At 36.2% G+C, this 13,768-nt stretch overlaps 1 protein-coding gene across 3 annotated transcripts in view; it reads left to right on the top strand.

Moving 5' to 3' along the window:
* The window catches only part of Mettl25 (methyltransferase like 25), a 101,429-nt gene that overhangs the window by 60,164 nt on the left and 27,497 nt on the right, over positions 1–13,768 (top strand). Inside the window, exons 10-14 of one of the 3 annotated variants that reach the window (XR_007590614.1) lie at positions 7,259–7,333; positions 7,896–7,967; positions 9,505–9,593; positions 11,162–11,286; positions 13,133–13,238. Coding sequence is in view for 2 of the 3 variants with exons in the window: in XM_050135446.1 (XP_049991403.1) it covers positions 7,259–7,333; positions 7,896–7,967; positions 9,505–9,593; positions 11,162–11,225 (300 nt within the window). In the remaining variant the exon portion in view is untranslated. Of the gene's footprint in view, positions 1–7,258; positions 7,334–7,895; positions 7,968–9,504; positions 9,808–11,161; positions 12,732–13,132; positions 13,239–13,768 lie in introns of those variants that run through there. The other 2 variants (XM_050135446.1, XM_050135447.1) reach the window with 2 other exon arrangements.

The raw sequence follows: 13,768 nt of genomic DNA, 5'->3' as shown, positions 1-13,768 counted from the left end.
TTAGGATATATATTTCTCTGCTCCTGTGTCCACACTTCCTTGATCCCAACCATCCCATTTCCCTAAGCTCCCCCCCAATCTCCCCTTCTCACGTTTCTCACCCCATTTCCCCTTGGCCCCATGCCACCTCACCCCAAGTTCCCAGTTTTTGCCCGGCAATCTTGTCTACTTCCCATATCCAGGCGGGTGACTATATGTTTTCCTTTGGGTTCACCTAAATTAAATTAACTTTACCTCCAGAATGACCTCATTTAATGCTTTTAGTTTTTTGATAATTTATGCAAAGAATGTTTTTTTGAAATTTTATTAGAATATATTTGTTGAACAAGCTGGTTTTACTAACAGCATTTTTTATTCGTTAAGGTTTTCACTCCCTGTCACTACCTCCTCTGTATGTCCTACTGTTTAGACTCCTTTCTCTTCTCAAATAGCTCCCCTTAATTTGCATGTCTCATCTGTGTTATGTGTGTACATGTGCATTACCTGTATGTCTCTTAACTAAGTTTAATGTCTGAGAAAATTATGTGTTCTTTATGAATAGTCTGTCTTATTTCATTTATGGTGACCAGTTCTGTTCATTTTCCCAAGAATGACATAATTCATTCTACTTTATATCTGAATAAAATTCCATTGTATATGCATGCTGCATTTTTTACCTGTTTCATGTATTGATGAACACTTCAGCTTATCCTATAACATGGTTATTGTGAATTGTGCTCCGGTTGTCCCAGTAGAACACGTTTCTCTTTAGTATAATTGCTTATATTCCCAGGGGTGGTATAGCTGGATCACATGGTAGTTCTATGTTTACTTTCCGACACTATTTTTAGAACCGTACTATTTTCAGACACTGTTTGCCATCTATACCCTTTATTACTTGAAATATATCCCTCCTGCTGCTAACTGCTTTAGTCTGTGTGATATATTACACCTATTGTTGGTATATGTTTAATCATGCTTGCCTTCCGCAAATGAAATAAACTTGATTATAGTCTATAATTTTTATAATGTATTGTTGAATTGAGTTTGCAAGTATTTTATTAAGAGTTTTATGTCTATAATTTTTTTCATTTTCATTAAATTCTAAGAAGATTTCAATTTCCTCCCTGATTTCTTCAGTGAACCCCACCCTTGTCATTTAGGAGAATATTGTATTTCCATATGTTTATAGAATTTCTAGAGTTTCTCCTATTATTTACTTCTATTTTTACTCAATATTATCTGATAACTTATGCAAATTAATTTAATTCTTTTGTATTTTCCTGGCTTGACTGTAGTTTGTTTTAGAGAAAGTTCCATGGACTTCTACGTGGATGGTATATTCTGTAACTGTTGGTAACAAGATCTCTTAGATGCCTACAGTGTTCATTTGATCTATGACATTTTAAGTCTGATTTTCTCTGCTGAACTCCCATATGAATGACTTTCTGTCACTGAGATTGGGGTATTGAGGCCACTTACTCATGTTGTATATGAGCCTTGCTGTTGTTTATGCCCCATAGTTGGTTTCATCAAACTAAGTTCTCCAACAATTGGTGAATATGTATTTAATTGTTATTTCTTGATGAACTGCACTCTTTAGACTGTGTCTGGCTTTTGTTTTCTTTGGGAGATATCATGCTTCTTTCCTACTCTCTTTCTCTTGATACACACTACTGTGTCCTTTGTCTTCCTGTGTGAATTGTGAATGTGTCTTTACAATAAGTTGTGTCTTTTTAAACAAATAACTGAATCTTCTGGTTTGATCCAGGCAGCTAGTCTACATTCCTTAATTGGAATATTGAGACATTAACATCTATCAAGGTTATTAAGCTATGTGCTGATTCCTGTTACTACATTTCTAGTTGGTTCTCATACTGCTTTGCTGTTTTGTTTTGCTTTCTTTGTCCATTCTTTATCTTAGAGGTGTATTGATTACTGAATTGGAAATGTTTGATTCTGTTATAGCGCTCATTAAATAAAATGATTTGTGTGTGTGCGTGCACGCGTGCGCACGCACGCATTTGCACAGTTGCCTATGGAAACCAGAAAAAAATATTGACTGCCCTGGATCTAAGTTACAGGCAGTTGAGATGCCCAGCATAGGTGCTGGGAGCTGGAATCCAGTTCTCTGCAAGAACAGCAAGTGTTCTTAACCACTGAGCCATCTCCAGCCCCATAATTCTCATTTCTTAATATGTTCCTCATGAGATGTATTCTTCCATGTGTTCTTGTGTTGTGACTTTCTTCCTCCTGTGTGGGTGTGGAATTTATTTAAGTATCTTCTGTAATGCTTGTTTAGTGCTGGTGGATTGCTTTCATTTGTGCTTATCTTGGAAAATATTTTCCATTAATTTTAAGCAATATTTGTTAGATAAAATATAATCTATTTTGACAGTTATTTGCTTTCATGACCTGAAATAAATCATTACATGTGTTTCTGCTTGTTAAGCTTGTTTAAGTTTTATTTATTATTGTTGTGTGCGTGTACATAGTGGGAGGGTGCATTTCTTGGTGCACATGTGGAGATCAGAGACTGCTCTGTAGAGTCGGGTCTTTCCTTCCACATTTATGTGAGTTCCAAGGATTAAACTCAGGTCACCCGCCAGCACCTTTACCCACTGAGTCACTTCACTTAGTTTTTAAGTTTTCTGTTAAGAGGCATAATGTTCTTCTGATGTGTTTGACAGTAATGAGATTTTCTCTGGCTGCTTTGTTTCCTTTTTTCTAGCTCCAAATGGTATGTCTCAGACAGGTTCTTTTCTGGCCATATCTATTAGGGGTTCTAAATTGCTCTTGTAGTTATTCATCCCTATCTTTCCCTGCGTTTGGAAATTCTCCTGTTATAATTGCATTAACTGAGTAGTTTTCCTTTTACTTTAGTTCTTCTGTGTTGACCAGTGGTATCTCAGCAGCTGTTAGTCTCACTATCTAGTGATGTCAGTTCTCAAGTCATCCGAGCAGGTGTGAAGTAGAGAGAACCTGTAACCAAACTGCATTATAGCCTACTTATGGTACTCTGTAGGGTTTTTTTTTAATAGATCTTAATTTTTTAAAAAAAAAGTGAATAGATTAAAAGAGATGTCAATCTCCTTTGAAAACTAATTTATGTAGATTTTTGTGTTAGTTACTTTGCTATTACTGTGATGAAACGCCATGGCAAAGTATAAAAGGAAATCTTCATTTGGGTTGTGATTCCAGATTCTAAATGGCAGGAAACCGTGGTTGCAGCGGTCATAGTGACAGGAACAGTTGAGTGCTCATTTCTTGAACCTGAAGCAGGAAATACAGAGAGCAAACAGAGAGTAGTGTGAGACTTTGAAATCTCAAAGCCTGCCCCAGTGATATAGTTCCTCCAGAAAGACTGCATGTACTAAACCTTCCAAATAGTTCGTTGATTAAGTACCAAGTATTCAAACATCTGAGTGTATGGGGGGAGGGGGCATTCTCACTAAAACCACCACAATATTCTATACTCAATTACTGGCAATATAACTGTCAACTAATTAAGTGTGGACAGTACATGGATTTAGAAACGAAACAGGACAAAAGAACTCTCCAGTGAGGAAACCTGGTAGACGCTGTCTCCACCAGACAGTCAAGGTCAACATCAACAAGGACAGGTGATGTGAGCACTGCAGACCCCGAGGTGGGGGCATGTAAGCAGTGCTGTGCTCCTGTATTCCTCTCACAAGCCAAAACCCTTTGTTTATTTTTGAGAAAAAAAACAATCTAAAACATACTAGAAGAACATTCTGGAAAATAGATGATCAGTATTTCTCAAAACTGTTAAGGTCATCAAAAACAAGTCTGAGAAAGTGTCAAAGCTAATACAGCCAAATGTTATGTGACATCCTGGGTTTGCTTCTGAAACTGAAAGAGTACATTGTGTAAAAGCGAAGGAAAACTGAGTGTAGTGTGGGTTTTAATTAATAATGGGTCGACATTAGTTCATTAACTAAAACAATATATCATTGTGTTAGGTGGAGAAATAGGAATGGGAAGAACCTGGGAGGAGTTGAGGAGAAGGAAAAGCATGATCAGAGGAAATTGTCTAATTTTTTCCCAAAGATAAAATGCACTATAGAAATTATCTATACTGTTATCAAAACCCTATTGAAACATAATTATTTTAAAAAATCGAAATAGGGACTGGAGAGGTGACTCGGTGCTTAGGAACACTTGCTGATCTGTGGCGGGCCAGCATTTGGTTCTCACTATGTCCATGGGGGGGGGCTTGAGTTCCATGGGATCTGTCACCCACTTGTGGCCTCTGAACATCTGCACACACACAGTGCACATACATATACTGAGGCCAACATGCATGTATACAGAATGAAAATCAATCAAAATATTTAAAAATAGCACAAGAAAGTGTTCATGAACTTCTGTTCATGCTAATATTGAAGTATTTTATCATGTTAAATACTGATGATTATAAAATAATTGATATGGTTTCATCGTATAGGTGAAAGTTGAAATGTAAGTGAGGTGAATTTTATTTATTTATTTTGGAGGCTTTGGTGTATTTTTTAAATACCTAATAAAGGCAGTGGAGTTCTGGGTACATAAGTTATATTGTTCTAACTGCAGACACAAGTGGATAGAACAACCCAAAACTTTCAAGGCCACAGACTTGGTCACCAATTTCTATGCAAGACTCTTAAAGCCCTTCTAATTTTACTTTTCCTAAATTCTCACTCAGCTACCTATCTTCGGTATTCCTTTTTCACTTTCATTTGATACGTCTTTAAATTTGTAGATCCCTTTCTCATCCAATATATCCTGATTATAGTTTCCCCTCCCTCCACTCCTTCCAGTTCCTTCCCACCTTGACTCTCCCCCAGATCCACTCCCTTCTCGTCTCTCGTTGAAGAACAGACTTCTAAAAGATAACAACCAAAGATGACAAAATAAAATAAAAGATGAAGCAAGAACAATTGTATCTAGGTTGGAGTTAAGTGGATTTCTAAATCAAAGCCTCGGCCATTGGGGAAGAAGTATTCTAATTTAAAACAACTAACTCCATCACCGATGGAGCAGATTCATACTTACGTAGCATCTTAACAGGCTTTGTTCGCATGAAGAACGTTTGGTGGGCACGTTTCCAAAGCCGGCAGTTAGTGAGCAAACAGGCTGGAATGGGATAAAGAGGAAATTCATGCCTGCCAACAGATAAATGTATTTCTAAAGCAGACTAAATATTACGGTTTGAAATAAAGGCCGAAGAAATTCAACAAGTTCTGTTAGTGAACCGTTAACCGACGCTGCTCTCGCAGTCTTCACTCTTGAAATTCTTCCAGGCAAGGTGAATATAACCAGCTGCTTAAAATCCACTTGGCAGTAACGCATATGCTATCTAATATATAAACCCTGTTAAGAGCCAGAAGAATTCAGTAAATTACAAGGAGGGTAGGAGATTGAAGAAAGTGCCCGAGATGATCATTTTGTTTCACTCTACTCTCGCTTTAGCATTGACCATTTCTTTGACCAAAACCTGTAATTCTCACAGACATCTCAACTCATAGGAAGGACTGTTCCTAGAATGTGGGGATTGGGAACCAGGAAACAATAGAATTATTTTCAGTGCTTCAATCTGCCATTCAGTGTACATTCAATGTTCTATGACCATGAGGACAAGAACACCACAGTTTACTTTTTTTTTCTCCTCTAAATAATGTCCTCGTACTATGCTTAGCTCTCACACTTAGGAGTCACTTGGTAGGCCATGTCCACTTCTGTATTCAGCAGTTGAGTAGTGTGCCAGTGTTTCCATTTTTCAGCTTTTTAATGTCAGTTATATTATCAGAATAACAATATAATACATACATATGATAAAATTGCATAATCAAGAAATGAATGCAAAGAAAATTTGTAAAGTACTATTTAAAGCAGAGTTTCCAGGTGAAACTGCTGTCGAAATACATGTTAGAACCAGGCAACAGTGTATCCTGGTTCTCCTTCAAGGGCCTCCTGAGTGCTAGGATTCTAGGAGGTGTGACCCTGTTGGAGGGGGTGTGTCACAAGAGGATGGACTTTGACGTTTCAAAAACCCATACCATTCCCAGTTAGCTCTCTGGTTCTTCCATGTTTCCATGGAAGCTCTTCCATGTTTCACAATGTGAGTCTCAGCTACCGCTCCAGAGCACGTCTGCATGCCTGCCTGCCTGTCGCCATGTTCCTCACTGTGACAGACATGGGCTCAACCTCTGAAATTGTCAGCCTCCAATAAACCCTTTCTTCTATGAGTTCCCTTGGTTCTGGTATCTCCTGATAGCAGTTGAAAAATAACTAAGACAGCATGTCAAAGCAACTGAAAGGGAATAAAGAGTTAGCAACATGAAAATGATGTCAGATTTTCTCATACATGTCTAAATGTTTTTTTTTTTTTTTCAAATTATTCTAGTGCACCAATCTACTAAACTTGAAAAGTACGGAAGGCTATAATGGCAGTCAGAGGCAGCAGAGGGCCTCGTCTCACAGACGTGTCAGAATCAGGGCCATAGCATATTTCAGCAGTTGAAGGACATTGTGAATTCATGGTCTCTATTGGGTTGATTTCTACAAGCATGAGTTTTCTGTATGGCTCTGTATTTATTCTCCATGTTGCTTTCTCTTCTGGTTGTTGTTGATTTTGCTGCTCAGGAAACATAATGTTGGCGATCTCTGTTCTGCTACTTCGTTGAGGACCTGTCACACGGGGCATGTCTTTGGCCCCTTTCTATGTCACTTATCACAGTTATTGATACACCTAATTTAAGATTTAAAATGCCACTTACCATTGGCCAAAGAAGTATGTGGTTTTTGTTTCTTTCTATATTCGCTTACTTAAAATGTTCTGGAGAGAAAAGAACAGAAAACCATGTTTATACTCTTATTAAAAATAAGATTATTGCTTTATTTCAACCAAGGCTAGTCACTTAATATTATGCATCTCAAGTATGTTTGATATAGAAAGACAATATAAAAAAGACATGTTACACCCTCAGATGGTGAAATTGTTTTGGAAACATAGCAATAAGTGAAATATTTTACCACTGTATTTTGAATTTGGAAAACTCAAGACAGTGTTATTTATGAAATGGTGAGTAGCATCCATTCAGTAGATTTGAATGCCAGATTTTGTTATAATCACTTGCTTAAAGACAGTTCGCATGTCAGATATACCATAAATCGATGGAGTACTTGTTTCACTTTAGGTTATGTTATGTTGTAGGAACTTTTTACATTATTTAACTGTAACCATTGGTAAATCTATTGTTACTGTTTTTATTCAAAGATCTCAGAAGAAATTATAATGGACTACTATGAGAAATATAGGCCTAGAATGAATGAGCTGGAGGCATTTAATATGGTAAGTCATGTACATATATACAGTAGTATCTTATTAATTATTATGGGCCAATTAATCTATTGTTGTTGCTGTTGTATGTATAAGAAAGAAAGAGAGTGTGTATCTGCATGTGTGCGTGCGTGCGTGCGTGTGTTTGTAGGAAAACTATTTGGGATGATTTCCTATTTCTGAACTATATTAGGTGTTAGTAATGTCATAAAAAGAGCACATGGTAGATTTCCCTTAAAGAGCATCATAAATGCACAGAGCGGGGCCTCAGAGCCTTTGAACACATGTTGATCTCCAGAGTGCTTATTTCACAAGCTTTCCATGTAATGAATTGCATTCTTAGGACTCTTAAAAGCTTTCAATCACATGATTGCTTCCTGGATTCCACCTTGTGTCTCGTAGAGGGCTTTCTTTCCCTGTAAAGAAAAGCTTTTAATCTGTAGTATTCATTTTCTGAAGATGAACAGTAGGTATTGGGTATCTGACATGTGGAGTTTTGTAGATACCGTTTCTCAAACATAAACATTAAAGCAAATAAACTATTAAATTGTCATTACCTCTTGTTTTCTTACAGTTGAAAGTTGTTCTGGCTCCTTGCATAGAAACACTGATTCTTCTTGATCGACTTTGTTACCTGAAGGAACAGGTATTATGTTATTTTTCAGTGCATAACAAATATCTTTATTAGGTGAAATAAAATGAATAAAATCATATAGCTGGGATAAAGTTATTTCACACAAAGTAGTAAGATAATGTCTCTCATATTCCATTACTTTTAATGTCCATTCTATTTCCTGATTAATATATAAACATATATACAGCAGATATCTTCAAAAAATTGCTGTAATAAGTGTGATATTTTTAATTGTGTGATAGTATTTATAGACAGTGAATAAAGGTAATCATATATGATTTTTAGAGCCAAAATTAATTATGGCATAAAAGAGACTGTGTACACATTTCACTTTGTAAGACCTGATCTTTTAATGTGCTTTGAATATGTATATTCTATAATATAGAAATGTCTTTCTACTCAGTGAGAGTATTTCGTCTCTCCCACAACCTTATCATTTTATACATTGTCTGCTGAGCTGTGGTCAATAAATTGTTTTGAATTGTTTAATCCCCTTCCTAGAATCAACTCTTTGTCCACTATAAATCCCTTATTTAACAAATTTATTTAGTCATCTAGTGCTTTTTCTTTTCAAAAAGCTTCTTTAAACAAATGAGTTTTAATGTCTTTATTTTAATTAATGATTTTACAGATTAAGGAAATTTTTAAGTATTTAAATAATATACATTCTTTAGCCACCATTTAATTCCAAATCCCTACAAAGCATTGATCCTCAAATTGGGCGGTGATACACTACCTATTTGAATAGGTACTCATTTTCCCTCACAAAAAAAAATTTCATTGGCCTAAGCAGTTCAGTAAAATAGCATGCATCAAAATGAATAGGTCCAAAAGAAATGATCCAAGCATATAATTATTCATTTTAAGTATTGGAATGTCTTAGGAAAGTAGTCATATTTGTTAAAAATATAAGATATATACCAGGTGGTGATAGCGTACACATTTAATCCCAGCACTCAGGATGTGAGTTCAAGGCTAGTCTGGACTACAGAGCAAGTTCTAGGACTGTTATACAAAGAAAGCCTGTCTCAAGAAAAACAAACAAACAAACAAAAGATATATAATATAAAAGAGAAAATTAAAAGAAGTAATAATCCCACCTTTCAGACTGGGCACATCTTATAATAATGTCACACATGATTATAGATTGTGCATGTGTGTGCATATTATTTTTACTTTAAAACTATAATAAAATTTACAGTGTAATTTTATTTATATATCATTTTCTGCCTCTTTGTACAAGGTGAATAATGTTTTGTCATAAAATTGTTTAAAATACAACATTTGTCATTGGCCTTGTCCAGCTTTTCTGTATTGGAACCAGGACTCCTTTGGCAGTCAGTCGCTAAAGGTGTATATTTTTTTCAACATGGCTTCTTGAAAATAAAATTGTAAATGTTAATTTTCATTCAATAAAAAATGATAGCCTTTGGTTTCTACTAATATTTTCTACTGCAATTTGTGGTCCAATTCATCTATGTAGTCAGACTCATCTTTCTTTTATTTGCTCTAAAATGATTGTATATGTAAATTGTTTATCAATTTTCAGGAAGATGTAGCATGGTCTGCTCTTGTGAAGTTGTTCGACCCTGTGCAGTCCCCCAGATGCTACGCTGTCATTGCTCTGAAGAAGCAGCGGTAATTGTAGCTGAAGCAGGTTGCTAGTCAGTTCTTTGGGGACTTACCTTGAAGATTGCTTTTCTAAACATTTATATCTCATTATATAAACATTTTAAAATATTTGCTATATTTTAAGTAATAAAATAATGACTAAAAACATAAGATCATAGTTAATTTTTCTATTCTCAAAGCATTAATAAAATAAGAACTTATGAAAATATTCTGATCAACATTCCTGGGTGTGTCAATAGCAGATGGTAATCTGACTTTAATTCTTGTGCAGTATTTGGGACCCTTGTCATTTACCACATCTCACATTTTGACCTTTCTTTGCCTAAGAGGTCAAATGCAGGTGTTGTCAAATGCTGAGTGTTATATGTATTTTTCAGAGCATTTTGGGATAGTTTCCACTTTGCCATAATGGGGAGATATACATTTAAAAAGACTCACGAGCAGGTTGGTTATAAAACATGCCTGATATAAAGCATATTTTACACTGTTTTAACATAAAGTACATGTGGCGATATTCTATTTCCATATGAAAATATGCAGCTTATGAATAAGTATTCACTTTAAGGATTCTTGAGGCTATTTATCCTACTAAAATGAAGTGATAGGGTGAAGCTTAGGGTAATTACATTGTGCTCTATAAAAAGCCACCTTGAGTGAAGCCAGACTGAATGGGAGATGCCTCCCTGCCAAGCAGAATTTATTTCTGTGAGTTCAGAATATAAGTGTGTGCCTCATATTCTGAACACTTGGGACCTGACATGTTCCTGTTCTCTTCTCTCATATTTTTGGATTTTTGGTGTATGCATCTGCAATATCTTTTGGATAGGACCCAAGTATAAACTTGAAACTCATTTGTGATTCATATACATTTTTGCACAGCCTGAGAATAAGTTTCCCTTTCTTTAGCAAAACACAGAGTTTCTCATGCACACTAAAGCCTGGAAGCTGGGGTAAAGCTTCCTCGATGTTCAGCTGGAGAGGCCTTGCAGACTCTAGAGAAGAAAAGTAACTGCTGTTGTAAATGCTTGAGCTTTTCCCCAGATGAGAAGGGTTCTGTTTCTTTGGGGTTTCATGTGGTGTTTGCAGCTGATACAAATGATCAGGAGCTGTACACAGCTTAGTACCTTCCTAGTGAGCTGCTTTACACTACTTTTTGATGAGAATTCAGATGTGTGGAAGTGTCAGGTCAATTTTGAGGAATCCCTTGTACTAGTCTCATACTTTAATGATTAATGATCAGTATTTTATCCATTTTACTTCACCTTTATGAATGTACAAATACACATACCTCCACTAAAACATCCTCTGCTAATGAATTGTAAAGAAAATCCCAGAGAGCTTATGGTTTTTCATATTTAATTTATTTAATTAATTATATTCCTATATATTTAGTATATTTCTAGAACCTAGGAATCTTTCTATAATAACATCTGTAGGTGTTCTCGTTCACATATCTTTGATTTGTTAAGGAAGCCTTTATATCAGTTCAATTTAACCTTGATTAAGTTCAGGTTATTGTTTGCAGGTTTGAGATTTTTGTTTTTATTGTATCTTTTTTATGTACTTGTGTTCAGGGGATGGGACTTGGTAAGGCATGTCTGCCACAGCAACATGTGGAGGTCACAGGACAACTTGTGAAAATCAGTTCTGCCCTCTCCCATGTGAATTCCAAGAATCAAACTCAAGCCACTAGTCGACAGTGAGTGCCTGTACCCTCTGAAGCATCCCACTGGCTTTTGTTTATTTGCCTGCTTGTTTTGTTTTCTTAATAGTGGTTAGGGACATGATTTTTAGGGCCTCGCACCTTCTTTGGCTGTCTCCATGATAGTGCTAATAGGATCGATGAGCTCCTCACAGCTGTGAGCCTAATTAACCAGTACAAACTTCCTCCTTCAACCTTCTTCTTAGAGGGGTGGTTGTGCCATATGGTCATCCCTGAAAACATACGTACAAGTAATATATAGGCTGAATAGGTTATATTTAGGAATGTGTGTGTGCGTGTATGCATATGAATGCCTGCAATAACAATTAACAACAACAACAAAAAGAAGCCATGAATTTGAAAGAGTGGAGCAAGTATATGAGAAGGTTTGGAGAAAAGAAAGGAAACAGAGAAATGCTTTAATTATGTTCTCAAAAATAAAAATAACTAATAAAGAGAAATGCATATGTGCATACAGTGAATTCATTTGCCATATTCAAATTGACTGGGTGAGAATACTCCTGGTTTTAATTTAACAGCTTATTTCATTGTGCTAAAGTACCTTTTTGTATAACTACTATCTTTTTATTTCCTCACATTGTTTGCAATTTGTAACTATCTCAGAAGGAATAGAAAATCCAGCTAGCCTTTTCTCTTTCCTTTTGTAATTTTACTTCTATAAAAGTTTAACAACCTTCTTTGGCAACCGAATATTCATTTAACATTCATTTCTCACTATAATACAAAGACCTCCTGTGGGAAAAGCACTGTTTGCATAAAAACACGAAGTACAGCTATTTCCCTAGCATTTGAAGTGTGCAGGAACTCACCTACATGTGAAGATCTTAGCAGAACTCGCATCTGTCGGCTCGGACATGGAGTAACGTGAGACAGTATACGCGATCGCATTATATTGAGATAAATCCCCGATACTGCAGCTTTACATCCACTAGTCCATGTTACAGCGATGCAGATGCCCACCGCATAGAAACTGTCCTTTCAGAGTGAGTTTACAGTTCACTGGAGACACGATGCATTGCTCTGAGCAACATTCTCATGATCACCTCCTGGATGATCTAAAACAAAAGCCCGAAGAGCTCCAGCCTCATTTATATTAAATGTGGTCTCATTTCATGCCCACTTTGCCAATGCTTAGTGAATGTCTATCATGTTACAGTGATAGACTCTTTGAGTTATTTTCAAGTGAATACACAAGACTTTGAAAGGGACTCAAAAATAACCAATTGAGACCTGACATGTTCCATGTTCTCTTCTCTCATATTTTTTGGATTATTGGTGTATACATCTGCAATATCTTTTGGATAGGATTCAAGTATAAACCTAAAACTCATTTGTGAATCATAGGCCTTTTTACCCAGCTTGAGAATAAATTTTTCTCAATTTTTTAATAATTTTGTGCATAATATACTTATTTGGGATGGAATTTTTTTATGTATGACCAGTATGACATTTCTCTGTATGACTGAAAATATTCTGAATTTTGGGTCATTTCAGTTTTTGACTTTTCTAGTTAGGAATGCTTAACCAGAAGCACCATAATTTAGAATCAGATAAGTTCAATTATGTAAGTCAAAATGATTTAAATTGTGTAAGTAACTCAATGCTTCAGTGTACCTTAGTGTTCTCATCTCTTAATTCTTTTCTCATAATGTGGTTGATAAGATTTTTTATTATTTGTCCTGTCAAAAAGCCGCGTTAGAAACTTCAACCCCATGAAGGCAAATGGAGCCTTTGGAAAGCACTTAGGTCCTGAACGCTCCACTGTTAGAAATGAGCTTATGGGTGTGCTCAGTCTTTGTCTTTCTGGTTCTCATCCTGGAAGGCACATTGAAGAGACCCATACCAGCATCCAGCATCGTAATGGACTGTCCAGCTTCCACAACTGTAGAAGAATGAATTTGTATTGTCTATGAGTAACCCAGTCTCAGGTATATCTATCACAACATCTAACAAGTGAAAACAGATGTTATGAGAATTGTACTAATACGTGTTCCTGAACTCCAAGACAGCATGGTAGCAACGCAGGCTTGACAGTCTTGTTAGTGTTGTTGAAGGGCAATATCAGGAGGATATTTATGGTATCTGAGTGTCTGTCCTCAATTGTGAAGAAGACACCAGGCTTTGTAAAGGTCTGGACATCATTGTCCAAGATAAATAGATATTGCCCTGCAAGGGACTTGAAAAAAGTCTTGATAAGTAAGCTTGCTTGATAAGTGAGCGCTTTACCAAGGTAAGACGATTGCTTCTCTGAGATAAGTTAACAGATTGGAATTTCCTGAAACAAACAATGAGGTTATTTATTGCTTTCCAGCCTTATCTTTCCCAGGCAAAGTTTTCCTCTAACAAACAAATAAATCATGGTGACGCAGGTGGTTTCAGTTCTTAGACCCAAGAGTTCCATCACACTGATGCAGGTGGTGCAATTCCAAGTGTAAAGCACTTATTTCCTGGCCCTGAC

Source organism: Alexandromys fortis, unplaced genomic scaffold (genome assembly GCF_014885135.2).
Source record: "Alexandromys fortis isolate MF-2015 unplaced genomic scaffold, M_Fortis_MF-2015_v1.1 scaffold_24, whole genome shotgun sequence".
Classification (NCBI taxonomy): Eukaryota; Metazoa; Chordata; class Mammalia; order Rodentia; family Cricetidae; genus Alexandromys; species Alexandromys fortis.
Note: the sequence above shows the minus strand (reverse complement) of the source record. Positions and strands in the feature narration are given on the sequence as shown.